At 45.4% G+C, this 24,746-nt stretch overlaps 2 protein-coding genes and 2 pseudogenes across 3 annotated transcripts; all 4 read right to left on the bottom strand.

The window, feature by feature from the left end:
* Nucleotides 1–756: 756 nt before the first annotated feature.
* Nucleotides 757–2,105, bottom strand: LOC139389543 (perforin-1-like). The gene is made up of 3 exons (XM_071136361.1): nt 1,953–2,105; nt 1,210–1,329; nt 757–900 (listed from the first exon to the last, which is right to left on the bottom strand). Exons 1-3 carry the CDS (start codon nt 2,103–2,105, stop codon nt 757–759), a joined length of 417 nt encoding a protein of 138 aa, XP_070992462.1.
* Nucleotides 2,106–2,676: 571 nt separating this feature from the next.
* On the bottom strand, nt 2,677–4,726 carry LOC139389544 (uncharacterized; annotated as a pseudogene).
* A 194-nt stretch (nt 4,727–4,920) lies between these two features.
* LOC139389545 (uncharacterized) lies at nt 4,921–9,252 on the bottom strand (annotated as a pseudogene).
* A 3,571-nt stretch (nt 9,253–12,823) lies between these two features.
* Nucleotides 12,824–17,956, bottom strand: LOC139389906 (perforin-1-like). Of its 2 annotated transcripts, XM_071136939.1 has the most exons (4): nt 17,867–17,956; nt 15,830–16,030; nt 13,290–13,540; nt 12,824–12,899 (listed from the first exon to the last, which is right to left on the bottom strand). In XM_071136939.1, exons 2-4 carry the CDS (start codon nt 15,986–15,988, stop codon nt 12,890–12,892), a joined length of 420 nt encoding a protein of 139 aa, XP_070993040.1. In that variant the 5' UTR covers nt 15,989–16,030; nt 17,867–17,956; the 3' UTR covers nt 12,824–12,889. The 2 variants fall into 2 exon arrangements, with proteins under 2 accessions (XP_070993040.1, XP_070993039.1); XM_071136938.1 differs by lacking the exon at nt 12,824–12,899 and having other exon boundaries at nt 13,221–13,540.
* Nucleotides 17,957–24,746: the final 6,790 nt, after the last annotated feature.

A 24,746-nucleotide genomic window follows, 5' to 3' on the forward strand; every position in this document is an offset into this window, starting at 1 on the left:
AATGTCTCTAAACTGTATAGGGTTCTCAGTAATGTCTCTAAACTGTATAGGGTTCTCAGTAATGTCTTTAAACTGTATAGGGTTCTCAGTAATGTCTCTAAACTGTATAGGGTTCTCAGTAATGTCTCTAAACTGTATAGGGTTCTCAGTAATGTCTCTAAACTGTATAGGGTTCTCAGTAATGTCTCTAAACTGTATAGGGTTCTCAGTAATGTCTCTAAACTGTATAGGGTTCTCAGTAATGTCTCTAAACTGTATAGGGTTCTCAGTAATGTCTCTAAACTGTATAGGGTTCTCAGTAATGTCTCTAAACTGTATAGGGTTCTCAGTAATGTCTCTAAACTGTAAAGGGTTTTGTGATGTACCGTACTGTCAAAAGTTTTGTATTCATCTGATCCGCTGATTATGAATGAAGGCCAAACCTTAGAATAACAGAAAGTTATATTCAACTCAGGTTTAAGCACAATAATGGTCTACTGTAAAAGGTAAATGTCAAATGGTAAAAATATTTTAGATAAAATCAAAAATTAGTAGAAATATTGATTTATCACTTTTAATATTCTACGGACCAATCTAAGACATCTTCTGAGAAATCAGAAAATAATTCAGAAACATGATAAAACCAGACTGAGAACATCTTGCCATGAAGCACGTTTTTAATTGATGTTATAAGGAAGAGAATAAATGGGTGACAGGGTGAGAGAACCAATCAGACACGAGGTCACAAAGGTCATAGGTTACAATCTAATCATCATTCTATTGCTCCTGTTCCTTCTTGTAGCTGTAGGTGTAGTAGACGGTGCCTTTCTTCAGGTGGCAGGTCTCAGTGTGTGTTCCTGGGTAGACAGTGGTGGTGCAGGTTCCCAGGCGGTTATCTGGCCCGGCGTCCTGATCCCACACCTAATAATAATTACATTATTATAAAAATAACAAAAACAATAGTAATAATTAATAATAATCATAACTATCAAATTCGTAATAATCAAAATCATCATCATCCTCCTCTTCCTCTTTCTCCTCCTCCATTAAGAATTTGTTCTTAACTGACTTGCCTGGTTAAATAAAGGTAAATAATCTCTTTCTCTTCCTGTCCCTCTTCATCATCATCATCATCATCATCATCATCATCACAATAATAATAATTGATGGGATTTACATAGTGCTTTTCCAGTGCTCAAAGCGCCCTGCATAGTAATGGGGGAAACTCACCTCCAGCTTCAGGACAGACTTGTGGATGATGTCTAGGAAGTTGAACTCGCCGGGCCAGGTGGGGTTGGCCTGGTTCTTCAGAATGCTGGTCATGCCACCGAAGGCTGGGCCGCACCACACCTAAGGAAGAGAATGTTGTCGTTTTTTTTATTGTTATTGTGCTTCTAATACTAAATGATCTTTAATGGTAAGGGTAGGTAACAACACATCCTCCACAATGGTCCTAAACACAGGGGCACCTCAGGAGTGTTCATTCCCTTCCTGTACTCCCTGTTGCCTGGCCGTGCAATCACTGTAGGCTACTTGATATCCAAACAAATGACAGCTGACTGTCTACTGTTTACTGTTTGATTATTGCTGTGTCTCTGTCCTTCTGTGTTATGATGTCTGTCCTGTCTGTAACATCACTGTAGGCTACTTGATAACCAAACAAATGACAGCTGACTGTCTACTGTTTACTGTTTGATTATTGCTGTGTCTCTGTCCTTCTGTGTTATGATGTCTGTCCTGTCTGTAACATCACTGTAGGCTACTTGATAACCAAACAAATGACAGCTGACTGTCTACTGTTTACTGTTTGATTATTGCTGTGTCTCTGTCCTTCTGTGTTATGTCTGTCCTGTCTGTAACATCACTGTACTTCTGTTTTATCTCCCCACCTGACAGTTTGTTGTAGTAAATAAGAATGATTTATTAACTGACTGTTTGGGTTAAATAAAGAATAAATAAATGAATAAATTCACCTTGACGTAGGGGTCTGGCTGGGAGAGGAAGTCTCCTTTCAGGTTGGAGGCACTAAGGCCCCACACCCTGACATGGCTGTCATCCAGGTCACAGTGTACAAGAGCCAGGGTGCATAGCACCAGCAGTCCCAGGGACAGAGAGAGAGAGGCCATGGTACACTGTCTGAGAGAGAGGAGATAGAAGAGGAGAGGAGGGGAAGATGTCCATAAGAACTTGAAAATAACACTACAGACATTCAAATGTAGGTTAAAGATCAGGACATATTTTCAGAATTAAGAGATCAATGAAGGAAGAGAGAGAGAGAGAGAGAGGTAGTAGAACAGCACCAGAACAACAGATAATGTCTTACCTGGATATTCTTGAGCTGTACGTCTGTCTTCTCTAGTCACCCAACTGCTGATGGTCCTTACTGTGCCATCTAGCTGTTTATAAAGATCTCAGCCCCCCCCTCCCCCCACCCAGGTTTGTATGATGACCCACAGATGGTATGTAGGACTACTTAGTGATGACACAACCAATGAGAACACACTTTATATTACCAAGAGACATATGGAAGCCTATAAGGTGTGACAACAAATTCTGATACTATTTGAAATGCTGATTGAACAAATTCTATTCCAGATAATGTCAAAAGGCCAGCCCAGTGAATAAACAGTTAGGTAAGGGAGAGGACATTGCTAAGGGTGGACATGGTAAACAGTACTGCATAGAATCTGTAATTCATCAGTAATACCATTGATCACTATCTGCAGGAGACAACAGGCGCCACACAGCCCACTGCTTCAGTCAGAGTGGTATTATAAGGACCACTCCTACAGTGACAATGTTTGAGTCCCAAATGGCACCCTATTCCCTATATAGAGCACTACTGGTCAAAAGTAGTTCACTATAAAGTGAATAGGGTGTAATGTGGGACAAAGCCTTTACACACTACAGTTATATCACTCACTCTGTGGCGCCACATACAAACACTGTCTCTGGCTTCAATAGAAGCTTTATCCCAGGGCTCTATCAACCAGATGAGTTGTAAAACCTCTTGGTTTTATCCTCAATCACTTTGAATGCAGCGAGTCCACTTGTGGTTAATATTCCAAGATCTAATTAATACACGTTTTGTATTAAAGAAGTACAGAAGACTACAGAGCTAATTAAGGTATTATAATATGAGCCACTCCCACAGTGACAATATCCACTGACTACAGAACATACCCCTGTCTCCTCTCTCTGTGGCGCTACACACAAACGTCTGTCTGTCTGTCTGTCTGTCTGTCTGTCTGTCTGTCTGTCTGTTCTACAGGATCTTAGATCTTGGGGGTTGAGGCTGTGGTGGGGGTTGAGACTGTGGTGGGGGTTGAGGCTGTGGTGGGGTTGAGGCTGTGGTGGGAGTTGAGGCTGTGGTGGGAGTTGAGGCTGTGGTGGGAGTTGAGGCTGTGGTGGGGGTTGAGGCTGTGGTTGGGGTTGAGCCTGTGGTGGGGGTTGAGGCTGTGGTTGGGGTTGAGCCTGTGGTGGGGGTTGAGGCTGTGGTGGGGGTTTAGGGTATGATGGGGTTGAGTCTGTGGTTGGGGTTGAGCCTGTGGTGGGGGTTGAGGCTGTGGTTGGGGTTGAGGCTGTGGTTGGGGTTGAGCTCGTGGTGGGGGTTGAGGCTGTGGTGGGAGTTGAGGCTGTGGTGGGAGTTGAGGCTGTGGTGGGGGTTGAGGCTGTGGTTGGGGTTGAGCCTGTGGTCGGGTTGAGGCTGTGGTTGGGGTTGAGCCTGTGGTGGGGGTTGAGGCTGTGGTTGGGGTTGAGCTCGTGGTGGGGGTTGAGGCTGTGGTGGGAGTTGAGGCTGTGGTGGGAGTTGAGGCTGTGGTGGGGGTTGAGGCTGTGGTTGGGGTTGAGCCTGTGGTCGGGTTGAGGCTGTGGTTGGGGTTGCGCCTGTGGTGGGGGTTGAGGCTGTGGTTGGGGTTGAGCCTGTGGTGGGGGTTGAGCCTGTGGTTGGGGTTGAGCCTGTGGTGGGGGTTGAGGCTGTGGTGGGGGTTGAGGCTGTGGTGGGGTTGAGGCTGTGGTGGGGGTTGAGCCTGTGGTGGGAGTTGAGGGTATGGTGGGGGTTGAGGCTGTGGTGGGGGTTGAGCCTGTGTAGGGAGTTGAGCCTGTGGTGGGGGTTGAGTCTGTGGTGGGGGTTGAGGTTGTGTAGGGGGTTGAGCCTGTGGTGGGGGTTGAGGCTGTGGTGGGAGTTGAGGCTGTGGTGGGGGTTGAGGCTGTGGTTTTGGGTTGAGGCTGTGGTGGGAGTTGAGGCTGTGGTGGGAGTTGAGGCTGTGGTGGGAGTTGAGGGCATGGTGGGAGTTGAGGCTGTGGTTTTGGGTTGAGGCTGTGGTGGGAGTTGAGGCTGTGGTGGGGGTTGAGGCTGTGTAGGGGGTTGAGGCTGTGGTGGGGGTTGAGGCTGTGGTGGGAGTTGAGGCTGTGGTGGGGGTTGAGGCTGTGTAGGGCGTTGAGGCTGTGGTGGGGGTTGAGGCTGTGGTGAGAGTTGAGGGTATGGTGGGGGTTGAGGCTGTGGTGGGGGTTGAGGCTGTGGTGGGGGTTGAGGCTGTGGTGGGGGTTGAGGCTGTGGTGGGGGTTGAGTCTGTGGTGGGGGTTGAGGCTGTGGTTGGGGTTGAGTCTGTGGTGGGGGTTGAGGCTGTGGTGGGGGTTGAGGCTGTGGTGGGAGTTGAGGCTGTGGTGGGGGTTGAGGCTGTGGTGGGGGTTGAGGGTATGGTGGGGGTTGAGGCTGTGGTGGGGGTTGAGGGTATGGTGGGGGTTGAGGCTGTGGTGGGGTTGAGGCTGTGGTGGGGGTTGAGGCTGTGGTGGGGGTTGAGGCTGTGGTGGGGGTTGAGGCTATGGTGGGGGTTGAGGCTGTGGTGGGGGTTGAGGGTATGGTGGGGGTTGAGGGTATGGTGGGGGTTGAGGCTGTGGTTGGGGTTGAGGCTGTGGTGGGGGTTGAGGATGTAGTGGGGGTCAAGGGTATGGTGGGGGTTGAGGCTGTGGTTGGGGTTGAGGCTGTGGTGGGGGTTGAGGCTGTGGTGGGGGTTGAGGCTGTGGTGGGGGTTGAGGCTGTGGTGGGGGTTGAGGCTGTGGTGGGAGTTGAGGCTGTGGTGGGGGTTGAGGCTGTGGTGGGGGTTGAGGCTGTGGTGGGGGTTGAGGCTGTGGTGGGGGTTGAGGCTGTGGTGGGGGTTGAGGCTGTGGTGGGGGTTGAGGCTGTGGTGGGAGTTGAGGCTGTGGTGGGGGTTGAGGCTGTGGTTTTGGGTTGAGGCTGTGGTGGGAGTTGAGGCTGTGGTGGGAGTTGAGGCTGTGGTGGGAGTTGAGGGTATGGTGGGAGTTGAGGCTGTGGTTTTGGGTTGAGGCTGTGGTGGGAGTTGAGGCTGTGGTGGGGGTTGAGGCTGTGTAGGGGGTTGAGGCTGTGGTGGGGGTTGAGGCTGTGGTGGGAGTTGAGGCTGTGGTGGGGGTTGAGGCTGTGTAGGGAGTTGAGGCTGTGGTGGGGGTTGAGGCTGTGGTGAGAGTTGAGGGTATGGTGGGGGTTGAGGCTGTGGTGGGGGTTGAGGCTGTGGTGGGGGTTGAGACTGTGGTGGGGGTTGAGGCTGTGGTGGGGGTTGAGTCTGTGGTGGGGGTTGAGGCTGTGGTGGGGGTTGAGTCTGTGGTGGGGGTTGAGGCTGTGGTGGGGGTTGAGGCTGTGGTGGGAGTTGAGGCTGTGGTGGGGGTTGAGGCTGTGGTGGGGGTTGAGGGTATGGTGGGGGTTGAGGCTGTGGTGGGGGTTGAGGGTATTGTGGGGGTTGAGGCTGTGGTGGGGGTTGAGGCTGTGGTGGGGGTTGAGGCTGTGGTGGGGGTTGAGGCTATGGTGGGGGTTGAGGCTGTGGTGGGGGTTGAGGGTATGGTGGGGGTTGAGGGTATGGTGGGGGTTGAGGCTGTGGTTGGGGTTGAGGCTGTGGTGGGGGTTGAGGATGTAGTGGGGGTTGAGGGTATGGTGGGGGTTGAGGCTGTGGTTGGGGTTGAGGCTGTGGTGGGGGTTGAGGCTGTGGTGGGGGTTGAGGCTGTGGTGGGGGTTGAGGCTGTGGTGGGGGTTGAGGCTGTGGTGGGAGTTGAGGCTGTGGTGGGGGTTGAGGCTGTGGTGGGGGTTGAGGCTGTGGTGAGGGGGTTGAGGCTGTGGTGGGGGTTGAGGCTGTGGTGGGGGTTGAGGCTGTGGTGGGGGTTGAGGCTGTGGTGGGGGTTGAGGAAGGGGTCAGTTTATCTGCTCCTTGTGGTTTTTTCCTAGCTTGATTTAATTTTTTTTACGAAGTTGATGATTAACTTGGCGATGATATTTGTCTGAGACGTTGTTTCCCAGACCCTTTAAACAGACATAAAGTGCTTTAACCTTATCTTTATCAATTGATCCTCAAAGGGACCACTAAACAGTTGATATGAATACTTTTTACACCTCTTAGGTGTGTTTACGTGTGGGTGAGTAAGTTATATTTTTCCCCGCTGGATCAGCATCTTCTAAATGAACCCATAATACACACATACAATTCAGTCTATTGACCCAACTTACTTTTCCCAACAGACACAAGTCTACTCAACCACTGGTCTGTCACTTCACCTCTATACTCAACCCGCCCTATTACCAACCACAGGCAGGAACAGTCTGGAATTACCTTCAACTGTCTCCTCTCATGTAGGCAAACCAATTCCTACTCCCTTTTAGTCAAAACTATCTATAATCATTTGTAGGCAAACCAATTCCTGCCAATATATATATAGCAACTATATTTCCATTATTTTAGGCTATCCAATTCCTGCTAATGTAACAGTATAACTTTAGACCGTCCCCTCGCCCATACCTGGGTGCGAACCAGGGACCTTCTGCACACATCAACAACAGTCACCCACGAAGCATCGTTACCCATCGCTCCACAAAAGCAAGGGGAACTACTACTTCAAGGTCTCAGAGCAAGTGACGTCACCGATTGAAACGCTATTTAGCGTGCACCGCTAACTAAGCTAGCCGTTTCACATCCGTTACACTAATATACAAATGTAAAGTAAAAACTGTATATTTGACCAACTTGTGACATACATTACAGCAAGGAACAAAAGGAACAAATGCACTTTTATCACAGACAAATATTAGGAGGAAACCTTAACACCAAACTGTGACCATTATGCTGAAATACAGTTGTTTTATTGATGTCTAAACTGTGACCATTATGCTGAAATACAGTTGTTTTACTGATGTCTAAACTGTGACCATTATGCTGAAATACAGTTGTTTTATTGATGTCTAAACTGTGACCATTATGCTGAAATACAGTTGTTTTATTGAAAGTCTAAACTGTGACCATTATGCTGAAATACAGTTGTTTTATTGATGTCTAAACTGTGACCATTATGCTGAAATACAGTTGTTTTACTGATGTCTAAACTGTGACCATTATGCTGAAATACAGTTGTTTTATTGATGTCTAAACTGTGACCATTATTCTGAAATACAGTTGTTTTATTGAAAGTCTAAACTGTGACCATTATGCTGAAATACAGTTGTTTTATTAATGTCTAAAGTGAGAGCATTATACTGAAATACAGTTGTTTTATTGATGTCTAAAGTGAGAGCATTATACTAAAATACAGTTGTTTTATTGATGTCTAAAGTGAGAGCATTATACTGAAATACAGTTGTTTTATTGATGTCTAAACTGAGACCATTATACTGAAATACAGTTGTTTTATTGATGTCTAAACTGAGACCATTATGCTGAAATACTGTTGTTTTATTGATGTCTAAAGGGAGGACCATGAGAGCAGAGTGAGGACGATGCATATTCATGAGGCTAGCATCTCACTCTCCATTGAGAGACTATGGTCTATGGTCTATGGTCTATGGTACTATGGTTGACGCCAACACCCCTCATCAAATATTCAAAAAGTATTCAAATAATTAAAGAAAGGAATAGGCAGGAGCTTGACAGCCCACCATTCCGCTCTGTGGACAACGGAGTGTGTAGGAGTAGTACAGGGTCTACTGTAGATGCTCTAGGGTGTAGGAGTAGTACAGGGTCTACTGTAGAGGCTCTAGGGTGTAGGAGTAGTACAGGGTCTACTGTAGAGTCTCTAGGGTGTAGGAGTAGTACAGGGTCTACTGTAGGGTCTCTAGGGTGTAGGAGTTTTACAGGATCTACTGTAGAGGCTCTAGACTGTAGGTGTAGTACAGGGTCTACTGTAGAGTATCTAGGGTGTAGGAGTAGTACAGGGTCTACTGTAGGGTCTCTAGGGTGTAGGAGTTTTACAGGATCTACTGTAGAGGCTCTAGGGTGTAGGAGTAGTACAGGGTCTACTGTAGAGGCTCTAGGGTGTAGGAGTAGTACAGGGTCTACTGTAGAGTCTCTAGGGTGTAGGAGTAGTTCAGGGTCTACTGTAGGGTCTCTAGGGTGTAGGAGTAGTACAGGGTCTACTGTAGGGTCTCTAGGGTGTAGGAGTTTTACAGGATCTACTGTAGAGGCTCTAGAGTGTAGGTGTAGTACAGGGTCTACTGTAGAGTATCTAGGGTGTAGGAGTAGTACAGGGTCTACTGTAGGGTCTCTAGGGTGTAGGAGTTTTACAGGATCTACTGTAGAGGCTCTAGGGTGTAGGAGTAGTACAGGGTCTACTGTAGAGGATCTATGGTGTAGGAGTAGTACAGGGTCAACTGTAGGGGCTCTAGGGTGTAGGAGTAGTACAGGGTCTACTGTAGAGGATCTATGGTGTAGGAGTAGTACAGGGTCAACTGTAGGGGCTCTATGGTGTAGGAGTAGTATAGGGTCTACTATAGAGGATCTAGGGTGTAGGAGTAGTACAGGGTCAACTGTAGGGGCTCTAGGGTGTAGGAGTAGTATATGGTCTACTATAGAGGATCTAGGGTGTAGGAGTAGTACAGTGTCCCGCCCTTCTTCAGGAAGCAGCTATGCTGCCAAGTTCCGTTCTTGATGGAGCGCTCATAGGTCCCCAGCAGGTCGTAGAGTTGCTGTCTTACACCTCCTACCTCACAGGGTTGTTCTCATAGGCGTTGAAGAAGCTGAAGTCCTCCTTCCACCAGGGGTCAGATCAGTCATTCTTCACCTCTGTCCTCCCCGCAAAGCTGCACTAACACCTTAAAGGGATAGTTCACCAAAATCACAAAATGACTTAGAGAACCATAGATTATTTTATCATTTGGACTGGCCTTTAGCTGAGTTACAGCCACCGGTCGAAGGTTCAGGAGAATCAGGGAGCTAAGTCCTGCTTTTAAAAAAATCGCTGAAGTTGGAGACTTACCGATTGCTGCATCTGTACACAGCCCATCTGTAAATAGCCCATCCAACCTACCTCATCCCCATATTGTTTTTATATCCTTTTTTTGCTCTTTTGCACACCAGTATTTCTACTTGCACATCATCTTCTGCACATCTATCACTCCAGTGTTAATATGCTAAATTGTAATTACTTCGCTACTACGGCCTATTTATTGCCTTACCTCCTTATGCCATTTGCACACACTGTATATAGACTTTTCTATTGTGTTATTGACTGTACGTTTGTTTATTCCATGTGTAACTCTGTGTTGTTGTTTGTGTCCCACTGCTTTGCTTTATCTTGGCCAGGTCGCAGTTGTAAATGAGAACTTGTTCTCAACTGGCCTACCTGGTTAAATTAAGGTGAATTATTATTTTTAAATTCATGGTGACCCCTAACCTCAGAGGGTCACCCAGAGACCACATAATATATTTCATGGTCAACAACCATTTTTATCTTGACTGTTTCCTTGTCCTGTAAGCAGTCTATTGACAAGGTAAGCCAGCAATCAATGCATTTGGGGGAACTATCCCTTTAATAACAATAATAAAATAATGATAGATTTATATAAAGTTTTTTTTCCAGATGCTCAAAGGGCTATACATGGTAAGTGGTTGGGATATTACCTTATCCACCACCCAGACATATGGCGCCAGACAGATCAACCACACATCAGCTATCATGGTGGACAGGTGACTCAGGTGAGGAGAGATTTACCTCGACGTAGGCATCAGGGATCCCTAGCAGGCTGCTGTGCAGGTCAGTGGCACGGAGGTTTAAACCTTGGGGACCTTACGTTCCTCTGCTGTATAGATCTGGACCCAAGCCAGAACACACACCACCAGCAGGCACTGCAGAAGAGAGGAGGAGGACATGCCTCTCAGTCAGATAGGGCTTGATCTGTGGAGGGAAGATAACTAGGGGAGAGAAGGGGGGGGGGGGGGCAGAGAGAGAGTGCGAGAGAGAAACCGGGAGGGGTAGAAAGAGAGAAGAGAGGCAGAGAGAAAAAGAGGGAGGGGGAGAAAGAGAGAAGAGAGGCAGAGAGAGAGAGGGGAAGAAAGAGAGAAGAGAGGCAGAGAGAGAGAGAGAGAGGGGGAGATGAAAGAAAAGAGAAAATATAAACCTGAAAACACTAACCATCTTCACAGAGAAGAGGAACAAATGAAAAGATAGAAAAAGTCAGAAGAAGAGAGGAAAGACTTGATATATCAGGACATAACGTGGAAACAACGTTGATTCAACCAGTTTTTGCCCAATGAGTTCTTTACATTATGTTCATTTTCAAATCTAATACATTATAAAATAAACTCTCGGTAGGGTCATAATACCTGTGTTCTGTAGAGTCTGGGGACGAGCGTCTGTCTGTCTCGAAAACCAACCACTGATGGTTTTTCCTATGCCCTCTCACTGTTTGTAAACACCTCACCCGTGTATCCACAATACACCCCCTCTCCCCCCACACAGAAATGCAATGACACTCCACAGGTGGCTTGTTCTCAGTAATGCCTCAACCAATGAGATAACAGTCTGCGTTGCCAAATAACAGCAACACCTACGAATAGTATAAACCTCTAATGGTGATGAACTGAAGACCAGGCTTTTGAATAAACTCCTAGATTCACAGCCTTCAAAGAGTGAGGAAAACGTTGCCAGCTGTCAAATCCTTGCTTCCCTGTTTTTTATCAATTCCTCTCAAAGCTCATTGGAGGATGACAACCAAGGGAGGGACCTTGGATCCACTCCTCTCCTCCGAAGCGATTTGAGATGGATTGAGGAAACAAGGAGGGAGGAAGCAAGGATTTGACAGCCAGTAATGTTTTCATACACAGCCAGTCCAATGTGTCCATAAAGGGGAGGTTACTAGTTCTTTACAAGACCTTCATCCCTATATAGTGCACTACTTTTGACCAGGGCCCATAGAGTGGGTAGTGCCCTACATAGGGAATAGGGTGCCATTTGGAACACAAACAGGGACTAATAGCTGAGTGACGTATCATGTGTCATCATGACATATTACCATGGCAACACGTTGTTCCACACCTGTGATTGTTCAAGCTGGCCTAAAATGTGTTTGGTACGCCTAGTTCCAACATTGTTTCGTTTATTTAAAACATGTTTCCTCACAGCACAAGAAGAGTCTGGTATCTGTACATCTGGTCTGGTTCCTTAATTAAATACCTAAATTAGCTCTATACTGTTACTGCTTTCTTACTTTGTCATAACCCCAAATAAACATTCTTTGCAGGGGACATGCTATATATTTTCTTTGCTTTCAAACTTTTCAACTGCCCTAAAATAGAACCAAAGTGAACCAGGAAGACTCGGGTATTTGTGTCCTAACTGTAAAAACACACATATATAGCTTTTAAATCACTTCCTTTTATTGGTGTTACTCTCTAAGAATTGTGTTCCTTTTCTAACAGACCTTCATGTAAGTGAGCCTCATTTCAACACAACTAAAAAAAATATGAGAGAGACTGAAAGCCCTGTGCAGTGAATCTAGTTTTTATTAATTGATGCCATGGTAGAGTGAGCACGGAAGTGACAGTTGGACAGAGCCAATCAGACACAGAGCTAGATGGAGCATAACAGTACAATCATAGTGACAAGAGGTCAACTTCTTTACTGCAGTTCACGGGATAAACAGACACAGAACCCATGTTTTATGATGACGTTTACTGGAAATAAGCAGTATGTTGCTAAATCTGGTGCATGGACAGTCTTAAATCTGGTGCATGGACAGTCTTAAATCTGGTGCATGGACAGTCTTAAATCTGGTGCATGGACAGTCCTAAATCTGGTGCATGGACAGTCCTAAATCTGGTGCATGGACAGTCCTAAATCTGGTGCATGGACAGTCTTAAATCTGGTGAACTGTTTGTCATGCATGGTCCCTGATCCCCTGAGATCTGATTTATACCCAAATCAGTTAAATACACAAAGTGGGAGACTGAGAGAGAGACATCAGTGTAGACACTAATTACAATACACTAACTGTAAGGTGGAGGTGGAGTTTTGTACTGCTCAATGTTCTAGAATCTAGTGTGTTATGATGAGCCTGAGGATGAGGTCAGGGGGAGGACGGTTTTTCAGCTCAGTTTGAGGAGAATTAGAAATCCATGTAACAGATGAGGGGTCCGAAATGGGACGTTGTTGTAAATATAGATGAGATGAGAGAGACCATGGGACCAGACGTTGCTGTAGATAACAAGAGGCCTCTACTGGATATAGGACTATCAATAGTAAATGTTGTTTTAACTATGTGGAAGGGGTCTAATGAGCTCTAGGGTGTACTGTAGGCGTTTAGGGTGTAGGGGTAGTACACGGTCTACTGGGCTCTATGGTCTAGGGTGTAGGAGTAGTACAGGGTTTACTGTAGAGGCTCTAGAATGTAGGAGTAGTACAGGGTCTACTGTAGAGGCTCTAGGGTGTAGGAGTAGTACAGGGTCTACTGTAGGGGCTCTTGGGTATAGGAGTAGTACAGGGTTTACTGTAGGTGCTCTAGGGTGTAGGAGTAGTACAGTGTCTACTGTAGGGGCTCTAGGGTGTAGGAGTAGTACAGTGTCTACTGTAGGGGCTCTAGGGTGTAGGGGTAGTACACGGTCTACTGGGCTCTATGGTCTAGGGTGTAGGAGTAGTACAGGGTTTACTGTAGAGGCTCTAGAATGTAGGAGTAGTACAGGGTCTACTGTAGAGGCTCTAGGGTGTAGGAGTAGTACAGTGTCTACTGTAGGGGCTCTTGGGTATAGGAGTAGTACAGGGGTTACTGTAGGTGCTCTAGGGTGTAGGAGTAGTACAGGGTCTACTGTAGGTGCTCTAGGGTGTAGGAGTAGTACAGTGTCTACTGTAGGGGCTCTAGGGTGTAGGAGTAGTACAGTGTCTACTGTAGGGGCTCTAGGGTGTAGGTGTAGTACAGGGTCTACTGTAGGGGTTCTAGGGTGTAGGAGTAGTACAGTGTCTACTGTAGAGGCTCGAGGGTGTAGGAGTAGTACAGGGTCTACTGTAGGGGCTCTAGGGTGTAGGAGTAGTACAGTGTCTACTGTAGGGGCTCTAGGGTGTAGGAGTAGTACAGGCTCCCTCCCTTCTTCAGGAAACATTGATGTTGCCAAGTTCCAATCTTGATGGAGCGCTCGCAGGTCCCCAGCAGGTCGTCGAAGAGCACGTCACTGTCATACACCTCCAGCCTCATGGGGTTGTTCTCAATGGCGTTGAAGAAGTTGAAGTCCTCCTTCCACCAGGGGTCATGGTTGTTGTTCTTTACCTCTGTCTTCCCACCGTAGCCGGAGCCCATAAACACCTAAATCATAATGATACTTGTGATGATAATGACAATAATGATGATGATGATGATGAGAATAATGATACTGATAATAATGATAATAATGGCAATACTGATTATGGTAATGACGATAATGACGATGACGATAATGACAATACTGATTATGGCAATGATGACTGTGATGATGATAATTACACTACTGATTATGGAAATTATGATAATGATGATGATGTGTGTTATAATTATAATTTTCATTATTACCATAATCAGTATCGTCATTATTATCAGTATCACGGCCCACTACCAAAACCTGCTGGCTCTCATTCACTGCAGCCGAGGTGAGTAAAACATTTAAACATGTTAACCCTTGCAAGGCTGCCGGCCCAGATAGCATATCTAGCCGCGTACTCAGAGCATGTGCAGACCAGCTGGCTGGTGTGTTTACAGACATTCAATCAACCCTTAACCCAGTCTGCTTTTCCCACATGTTTCAAGAGGGCCACCATTGTTCCTGTTCCCAAGAAAGCAATGGGAACTGAGCTAAATGACTATCGACCTGTAGCGCTCACTTCCATCATCATGAAGTGCTTTGAGAGACTAGTCAAGGACCATATCACCTCCACCCTACCTGACACCCTAGACCCACTCCAATTTGCTTACCGCCCAAATAGGTCCACAGACGATGCAATCTCAACCACACTGCACACTGCCCTAACCCATCTGGACAAGAGGAATACCTACGTGAGAATGCTGTTCATCGACTACAGCTCGGCATTCAACACCATAGTACCCTACAAACTCGTCATCAAGCTGGAGACCCTGGGTCTCGACCCCGTCCTGTGCAACTGGGCCCTGGACTTTCTGACAGGCCGCCCCAAGGTGGTGAGGGTAGGAAACAACATCTCCACCCTGCTGATCCTCAACACTGGGGCCCCACAAGGGTGTGTTCTGAGCCCTCTCCTGTACTCCCTGTTCACCCACGACTGCGTGGCCATACACGCCTCCAACTCAATCACCAAGTTTGCAGACGACACTACAGTGGTAGGCTTGATTACCAACAATGATGAGACGGCCTACAGGGAGGAGGTGAGGGCCCTCGGAGTGTGGTGTCAGGAAAATAACCTCACACTCAACATCCACAAAACCAAGGAGATGATCGTGGACTTCAGGAAACAGCAGCGGGAGCACCCCCCTATCCACATCGACAGGACAGTAGTGGAGAAGGTTGAAAGTTTTAAGTCCCTCGGCGTACACATCACGGACAAACTGAAATGTTTCACCCACACAGACAGCGTGGTGATGAAGCCGCAAGAGTGCCTCTTCAACCTCAGGAGGCTGAAGAAATTTGGCTTGTCACCGAAAACACTCACAAACTTTTACAGATGCACAATCATGAGCATCCTGTCGGGCTGTATCACCGCCTGGTACGGCAACTGCTCCGCCCACAACCGTAAGACTCTCCAGAGGGTAGTGAGGTCTGCACAACGCATCACCGGGGGCAAACTACCTGCCCTCCAGGACACCTACACCCCCCGATGTCACAGGAAGGCCAAAAATATCATCAAGGACAACCACACGAGCCACTGCCTGTTCACCCCGCTTTCATCCAGAAGGCGAGGTCAGTACAGGTGCATCAAAGCTGGGACCGAGAGACTAAAAAACAGCTTCTATCTCAAGGCCATCAGACTGTTAAACAGCCACCACTAACATTGAGTGGCTGCTGCCAACATACTGACTCAACTCCAGCCACTTTAATAATTAATAATTGGATGTAATAAATATATCACTAGCCACTTTAAACAATGCCACTTTATATAATGTTTACATACCCTACATTACTCATATGTATAAACTGTACTCTATACCATCTACTGCTTCTTGCCTATACTGCACGACCATCGCTCATCCATATATTTATATGTACATATTCTTATTAATTCCCTTACACTTGAAATTGTTAGATTACTTGTTAGTTATTACTGCACGGTCGGAACTAGAAGCACAAGCATTTCACTACACTCTCATTAAAATCTGCTAACCATGTGTATGTGACCAATAAAATTTTAATTGATTTGATTTGTCATCATTCTTATCATTATCATCATCATTATTACAATTATTTTCATTATCGTCATTATCATCATTAGATTAGATGTATAAGCCCCCACCCCCACAGATGTTCATAGTATAAAGGGGGAAGGGTGACTCACCTCATCTAATCTACTAATGTATAGCACTAGCACCTGGCTATTTTGCACCACATCAGCTATCATGGTGGACAGGTGACTCAGGTGAGGAGAGATTTACCTTGACGTAGGCATCAGGGGTCTGGAACAAGCCGCTGTTCAGGTCGCTGGCTCTGAGGTTGAACACCTTGAGGACCTTACGTTCCTCTGCTGCATAGATCTGGACCACAGCCAGAACACACACCACCAGCAGGCACCACAGAAGAGAGGAGGAGGACATGGCTATCAGTCAGATAGGGCTTGATCTGTGGAGGGAAGACAACTAGGAGGGGGGGGGGCAGAGAGGGAGGGAGGGAGAAAGAGAGAAGAGAAGCAGAGTGAGAGAGATAGAGAGGGAGGGAGGAAGAAAGAGAGAGAGAGAGAGAGAGAGAGAGAGAGAGAGGGAGAAATAGAGAGAGAGAGACAGAGAGAGAGAGAGAGCGAGAGAGAGAGAGAGAGAGAGAGAGAGAGAGAGAGAGAGGGAGATAGAGAGAGTGAGAGAGAGAGAGAGAGAGAGAGAGAGAGAGAGAGAGAGAGAGAGAGAGAGAGAGAGAGAGAGAGAGAAAAGAAAGAGAGAGAGAGAGAGAGAGAGAGAGAGAGAGAGAGAGAGAGGGAGAGAGAAAGAGAGAGAGTGAGAGAGAGAGGGAGGGAGAGAGAGAGAGAGAGAGAAAGAAAGAGAGAGACAGAGAGAGAGAGAGAGAGAGAGAGAGAGAGAGAGAGAGAGAGAGAGAGAGAGAAGAAACAACAGGATTGGACCCTTTTTTTTGGACCCAAATCTAACTTCCTGTAGCTCTGGACCTGAAGCAAGGATATGCATATTCATGATACCATTTGAAAGGAAACGTTTTGAAGTTTGTGGAAGTGTGAAATGAATTTAGGAGAAAATAACACATTAGATGTGGTAAAAGATAATATATCGAAAAAAACATGCATTTTCAAACTGTAGAACCCAGTTCCTACATTTGAATATAAAAATTGATTTTATAAAACAAAACCATGCTACATTTTATCTCTGGGACCCTCAGGATGACAAATCAGAGCCAGATTACTGAATGTAAGTACATTATTTACCTTCAGAGATTAATGTATCAAACCAGTTGCCGTGCTAGAAGTTTTCTGTTCTTGTGCACTCAAACAATAACATGGTAATGTTTCACTGTAATAGCTACTGTAAATTGGAGAGTGCAGTTAGATTAACAATAATTTAAGCTTTCTTAAATTATGTCTATGACACGTCTATGTCCTGGAAAGGTCCTCATGCTAATCACATTAGAGCACATTAGCTCAACCGTCCCGCGCGTGGGGGGGGGGGGGGGGGGGGGAATCCCGTAGAGGTTAAAGAAAGTGTATGAGCTTGTCACAGAGCAGAAACTGTCTTCAAACCGTAAACATACAAACATAACATTGTAATAACAATGTACATCCATTTCAAGGTCTCGTTCAGTTTAGGGATAACAACTAGGAGAGAGAAGAAGACAATACACATGCCACATACAGAGAGAACGAGAGAGGGAGAGGCCAAGATACTTCTGAGAGAAACAAACCCAGTAGAGACGAAGAAAACTACAGAGAGAGGGAGAAGCCAAGATACTTCTGAGAGAAACAACCAGTAGAGACGAAGAAAACTACAGAGAGAGGGAGAGGCCAAGATACATCTGAGAAAAACAAACCCAGTATAGATGAAGAAAACTACAGAGAGAGGGAGAGGCCAAGATACATCTGAGAAAAACAAACCCAGTAGAGACGAAGAAAACTACAGAGAGAGGGAGAGGCCAAGATACATCTGAGAAAAACAACCAGTAGAGACAAAGAAAACTACAGAGAGAGGGAGAAGCCAAGATACATCTGAGAAAAACAAACCCAGTAGAGATGAAGAAAACTACAGAGAGAGGGAGAGGCCAAGATACATCTGAGAAAAACAAACCCAGTAGAGATGAAGAAAACTACAGAGAGAGGGAGAGGCCAAGATACATCTGAGAAAAACAAACCCAGTAGAGACAAAGAAAACTACAGAGAGAGGGAGAAGCCAAGATACATCTGAGAAAAACAAACCAAATAGAGACAAAGAAATGACTACAGAGAGAGTGAGAGATAGAAAGATGTATTGGCTGTCTTTTACCTCAGCCTTGTAGCGTCTGAATGTTGTGCATTCTACCCAGTAAATATAACATACTGTACAGTCCCTTCAGCCCCCTCCACTCTAAAGGTGACAGCAACATACATATGGTCAGTTCTCAAGCATCGCCTCAGCCAATGAGTCTCCACGGTGCTGGCTATGAGACGGCAACGCCCTATACTACGTGGCAAACAGGGATTTGAACTGAAATCTTTGTCGTGTCCCAAATGAAAGCTGGGATGAAGCCTGGGTTAACAGAGATGGTTGCATTACATAATGAAAGGTAGGTTAGGGTACGACTGTGAGAAAAGGCTTTCCTGCAACAGGTGGGTGACAACAGGGGCCAACGTTGTTGTCATGGTTAAAAGAGATGGTCTCATTACATAATGAATGGTAGGTTAGGGTACGACTGTGAGAAAAGGCTTTCCTCCAACAGGTGGGTGACAACAGGGGCCAACGTTGTTGTCATGGTTAACAGAGGTAGAAATGGTTTTATTACATAATGAAAGGTAGGTTACGGTATGCCTGAGAGAAAAGGCTTTCCTCCAACAGCTGGGTTAATTTGACCAAAAACTATAACCCTGTAGCTAACATCGACCAAGTCTTCACAACCTAATTACACTATCTAACTGAGATATCTTTAGCTATCGAGCTAGCTTGTCTGCTGGAGGAAATGCTTTTCCTTAGGGTGCTTTATAGTCATTCAGTTTTTGTTATTCTTTTGTTTTTTTTATCCTCTTATGTTTGTGGTGTAGTAAATATTTCAGTTTTATTATTTATTATTTTATTTTCATTGTTGTTGTTTTTTCCTGTGAATCACAACGCGTTGCATTCCGTGTCTGTAAAGTGGTGTATCAATAAAGCTTGATTTGATTTGAATGCACAGACACCGTGATGAGATAGATCCTGTGGCCCATTGTCGTGCCATTCATCCGCCGCCATCACCTCATGTTTCAGAATGATAATGCACGGCCCCATGTCCTGCATAAGACCAGCCCTTAGCCGTTGTATATTGGCCGTATACTTATTGCTTAAGTATACAATTCCTGGAAGCTGAAAATGTCCCAGTTCTTCCATGGCCTACATACTCACCAGACATGTCACCCATTGAGCCTGTTTGGGATGCTCTGCATCGACGTGTACAACAGAGTGTTCCAGTTCCCGCCAATATCCAGCAACTTTGAACAGCCATTGAAGAGGATTGGGACAACATTCCACAGACCACAATCAACAGTCGGATCAACTCTATGTGAAGGAGATGTGTCGCGCTGCATGAGACAAATGGTCACACCAGATACTGACTGGTTTTCTGATCCACTCCCCTAACTTTTTTAAAGTATCTGTGCAACAGATGCATATCTGTATTCACAGTCATGTGAAATCCATAGATTAGGGCCTAATTTATTTATTTCAATTGACTGATTTTCATTATATGAACTGTAACTCAGTAAAATCTTTGAAATTGTTGCGAGTTGCGTTTATATTTTTGTTCAGTGTATCACTCAAATATCAAATAAATGGTGGCCAATATTGAGAGGTATCGTGAGGCTACCTTCACATATCTGAAATTATATGATCAATCGATGTTTACAGAACATGAAAGGCATCCAGTGACTCGCTGTACAACTCTGATGATAGACCTAAATGTTTTGCATGGAATATGCAAAACATTTAGGATTTGAAATGTGTTGTTCTGACTATTCTCTTCAAGAGGTGATGATATTACAACCAAATAGTTCATATTTAACAATCCATTGAAAAACGCCACTCAGTTGTCAAAGATTTTAGCGGAGCTGGGGGTCTCCTTGCCCCCCGGGCAGGAAAATCAAACGCTCTGCACCTTGTTGTGACGTTTTCCTGATAACAACCTATTACAGTGTCACAAACATTTGTACTTACTATCTATCAGAACCTTTGTCACCCAATATACTTTGTGACTGAGAGACTGGGGTGATGGGTACGACAGTTTAACCACAGTGGAGGCTGCTGAAGGGAGAACGGGCGGAACGGAGCGAATGGAATGGCATCAAACACCTGGAAACAATGTGTTGGATGTATTTGTGTCATACCCTGACTTTAGAGATCCTTTTAATTCTCTATTTGGTTAGGTCAGGGTGTGACTAGGGTGGGCAATCTATGTTTTCTATTTCTTTGTTGGCCGGGTATGGTTCCCAATCAGAGGCAGCTGTCTATCGTTGTCTCTGATTGGGGATCATACTTAGGCAGCCTGTTTTCCACCTGTAGTTTGTGGGATCTTCGTTTTCTTCTGTGTTGTTTTTGTTGAGTTTCATATTTATGAAACATGTGGAACTCTAAGTACGCTGGGCCTTGGTCCATTCATTCAGACGATCGTGTCAATTTGATACCATTCCACTGATTCAGCTCCAGTCATTACCACAAGCCCGTCAATTAATGTACCTGTGTTTAACCCTCTGCACTCTTGCTGTTTTATTTCACAACAGTCACACCTACATGTATAAATTACCTCAACTAACCTGTACCCCCGCACACTGACTCGGTACAGTCTGTATATAGCCTTGTTATTGTTATTGCGTTACTTTTTGTTTGTACTTTTTATTTTAGTCTACTTGGTAAATAACTCTTCTTGAACTGCACTGTTGGTTTAAGGGCTTGTATAAAGTCAACATTTCACGGTAAGGTAAACAAACACCTGTTCCATTCGGCGCATGTGACAAATACATTTTGATTTGATTGGTACTGTGGTGAAGCTGTGATTGGTTCCTGTGGTGAAGCTGTGATTGGTACTGTGGTGAAGCTGTGATTGGTTCCTGTGGTGAAGCTGTGATTGGTACTGTGGTGAAGCTGTGATTGGTTCCTGTGGTGAAGCTGTGATTGGTACTGTGGTGAAGCTGTGATTGGTTCCTGTGGTGAAGCTGTGATTGGTACTGTGTTGAAGCTGTGATTGGTTCCTGTGGTGAAGCTGTGATTGGTTCCTGTGGTGAAGCTGTGATTGGTACTGTGGTGAAGCTGTGATTGGTTCCTGTGGTGAAGCTGTGATTGGTTCCTGTGGTGAAGCTGTGATTGGTTCCTGTGGTGAAGCTGTGATTGGTACTGTGGTGAAGCTGTGATTGGTTCCTGTGGTGAAGCTGTGATTGGTACTGTGTTGAAGCTGTGATTGGTTCCTGTGGTGAAGCTGTGATTGGTTCCTGTGGTGAAGCTGTGATTGGTACTGTGGTGAAGCTGTGATTGGTTCCTGTGGTGAAGCTGTGATTGGTTCCTGTGGTGAAGCTGTGATTGGTTCCTGTGGTGAAGCTGTGATTGGTTCCTGTGGTGAAGCTGTGATTGGTACTGTGGTGAAGCTGTGATTGGTTCCTGTGGTGAAGCTGTGATTGGTTCCTGTGGTGAAGCTGTGATTGGTTCCTGTGGTGAAGCTGTGATTGGTACTGTGATGAAGCTGTGATTGGTTCCTGTGGTGAAGCTGTGATTGGTACTGTGGTGAAGCTGTGATTGGTTCCTGTGGTGAAGCTGTGATTGGTACTGTGGTGAAGCTGTGATTGGTTCCTGTGGTGAAGCTGTGATTGGTACTGGGGTGAAGCTGTGATTGGTTCCTGTGGTGAAGCTGTGATTGGTACTGGGGTGAAGCTGTGATTGTATGTTTGACTCCAAGTACCTTGTGGAGGGCCCTGACCTTAAAGATCTCCTCCAGGCCTGTCCGCTTGACTACAAGTACCTTGTGGAGGGCCCTGACCTTAAAGATCTCATCCAGGCCTGTATGTTTGACTCCATGTACCTTGTGGAGGGCCCTGACCTTAAAGATCTCATCCAGGCCTGTATGTTTGACTCCAAGTACCTTGTGGAGGGCCCTGACCTTAAAGACCTCATCCAGGCCTGTATGTTTGACTCCAAGTACCTTGTGGAGGGCCCCGACCTTAAAGACCTCATCCAGGCCTGTCTGTTTGACTCCAAGTACCTTGTGGAGGGCCCTGACCTTAAAGATCTCATCCAGGCCTGTCTGTTTGACTCCAAGTACCTTGTGGAGGGCCCTGACCTTAAAGATCTCATCCAGGCCTGTCTGTTTGACTCCAAGTACCTCGGGGAGGGCCCTGACCTTAAAGATCTCATCCAGGCCTGTCTGTTTGACTCCAAGTACCTTGTGGAGGGCCCTGACCTTAAAGATCTCATCCAGGCCTGTCTGTTTGACTCCAAGTACCTTGTGGAGGGCCCTGACCTTAAAGATCTCATCCAGGCCTGTCTGCTTGACTCCAAGTACCTTGCTTGCTGTGGTGATAATCCTTCTCAGCATATTTCTCTGGCTGACAGTAGCATTGCAAAAACAACAAACAATACAAAAAGTTAAACTACTCTCAAAAAAAGATTTGTACAACAGAGTCAATAAAGTACAGTCTGCATTAAAATATCCCACCTTTTTTGAAAGTACAGTCTCTGTTGGCTCTTTTTGTAGATCAGGTCTGTACATCTACTCCACTGAAGCTTATTGCCCAAGAGGACATCCAGATATTTATATTCCTCTACAATTTCTATATTCTGGCCTCTGATAGAAGTTGCAGAGGTCGGTGTTGTACGCTTCCTGAAGTCTTTGCACATCTCTTTGGTCTTGTTGGTATAGAGGACCAAGTGTGATTCCTCACACCACTCTACAAAGTCATCTAGGACTGGGCCATGGTGTTCCTTGTCATCATGCAGCAGGCTGATCAAGGCAGTGTCCAATCATGAACTAATTGCTCACACCTGTGGCTACTTGGCAACTCTGCGCAAGACTGGAAATCCCTTTATAGGGCATGATGAGCTCCGTAGCCCTTGCAAGTATCACTTACCTTCCCGGGGGAGGTTGTCGGTCGCTGCTGGGTACTGCAGTTGGCAACGAAGACAGGTAGTGAGGGGGAATTTGGTGCACCAGATAAGATAGTGGGTTTTCTAGGAGTGCTACCCTTCCCTCCTGATTGCATAAACAGAGTACAATGCGCGTTACACTTGTTCTTTGACATGCAAATTAATTAGCTTGACGCCACATCAGTTTTTGTAGTGTGTGACTGTATTTGACATGATTAATCAGGCTGAACGCAGTTATAGGTTGTTATAGGTTTGTTTTCCCTATTGTGCATAGCCTAGCTGTTGTCCTTGTCCAGTTTATTGTAGCTTATTCAGTAGATGGGTATCTACTGCAAGTCTGCAATTAACCCGCAAGTCCAACAATGGTACACACACACACTCAGACCCCATTAGGGGGTCCCATCAGCTTGACTGGGACGACCATGGCATATGGTTTACATAATTTTCATGCTCAGCAAACCATTCAGTGACCGCTTGTGCGCTGTGGATGAGGGCATTGTCACCCTATGGGGGGCATAGCCATTATAGCCAAAATAATGGCCTGCTCAGCATTTTTATGCACGACCCTAAGCATAATAGAATGTTAATTGCTCCACACTCGTGTAAACCCTCTGAATCATGTCTTTGGAGAACAGACGGGATCAGATCTGACTGACATTTACTAAATCCCTGCAGAACTCCCAGTTTGCAGATTGGCTCCATCCAAGCAGACAGCAGATTACTGGACAGGAAACTCGCAACAGCCACAAACTGAACACTCCGATGACACGTGCAGGTCGCTGTCAGAACTCTACCATCCCATTCTTCACTACACTGATCATGCATACACCATATAGCCCAGGGCAAATGTCTTCCTAAGAACTCTAAGATGTGATTTTTGAAAAGCGGCAGGGTAGCCTAGAGGTTAGAGCGTTGGACTAGGAAGGTTGCAAGTTCAAATCCCCGAGCTGACACGGTACAAGTCTGTCGTTCTGCCCCTGAACAAGACAGTTAACCCACTGTTCATAGGCTGTCATTGGAAATAAGAATTTGTTCTTAACTGACTTGCCTAGTTAAATAAAGGAAAAATTATAAATAAAGCTGCCACCCTTAAACTTGTCATTCTTGTTTTGTTTACATATATTGCATATTTTAACATTGTATTATATTAACTGTTTTGCTAGTTTAGGATCTGATAATTATATTTGATTGATGTTATGACTGTAAATTGGTGTACATTTCAGTCTATGACTGTGAGAAACCAATTAAACCTACTACTACTACTATCCCCATTTAGTCAAATGTTTCCATTATCTTGGCAGTTACCTGTATGTGTCTATATTAGAATAAATCTGACAGAGAATATAGTGTACTGTCCAAGACAAGTACACACTGCAGGTAATATATTGTACTTGCTTTGAAACCAATACTGTATGGTGGTTCTTTAGAGTTCATAAGGGGTTTTAATTGAGATACAACTTAACGAGAAATGCACAGTAAACTTTCTGTGTCAAATTAAATATTGATTAAAGCATTTACAGGTATCGTGTGTAACTATTGAAGAATCAAGTTAATGACGGTATCGTTCAGGTTTTAAGTATCAAGGTAAGGTGACTCTTTCGGTTAAAAGCATTTGATTTTGCTATCGCACACATAATGTGGGATTTGTGTGCCCCATGAAAACTATTTTCACCCCCCCCCAACATAAGGAGACACAAAATTACAGGTTTCGTAGTTACACTGCATTTCTGAGATCTCTATACAAACAAAAAACATGTTTTATGTCTCTATACAAAAAAAAACAGTCAGACAGGATTCTTACAGAGTGTCACGTTCTGACCTTTATTTCCTTAGTTTTGTATTTATTTAGTATGGTCAGGGCGTGAGTTGGGGTGGGCAGTCTATGTTTGATTTTCTATGATTTGGGATTTCTATGTTTCGGCCTAGTATGGTTCTCAATCAGAGGCAGGTGTCATTAGTTGTCTCTGATTGAGAATCATACTTAGGTAGCCTGGCTTGCACTGTTTGTTTGTGGGTGATTGTCTATGTTGATGGCTTGTTTCAGCGCAGCTCGCATTAGCGTCACGGTTGT

The sequence above is a fragment of the Oncorhynchus clarkii genome, chromosome 30, assembly GCF_045791955.1.
Source record: "Oncorhynchus clarkii lewisi isolate Uvic-CL-2024 chromosome 30, UVic_Ocla_1.0, whole genome shotgun sequence".
NCBI lineage: Eukaryota > Metazoa > Chordata > Actinopteri > Salmoniformes > Salmonidae > Oncorhynchus > Oncorhynchus clarkii.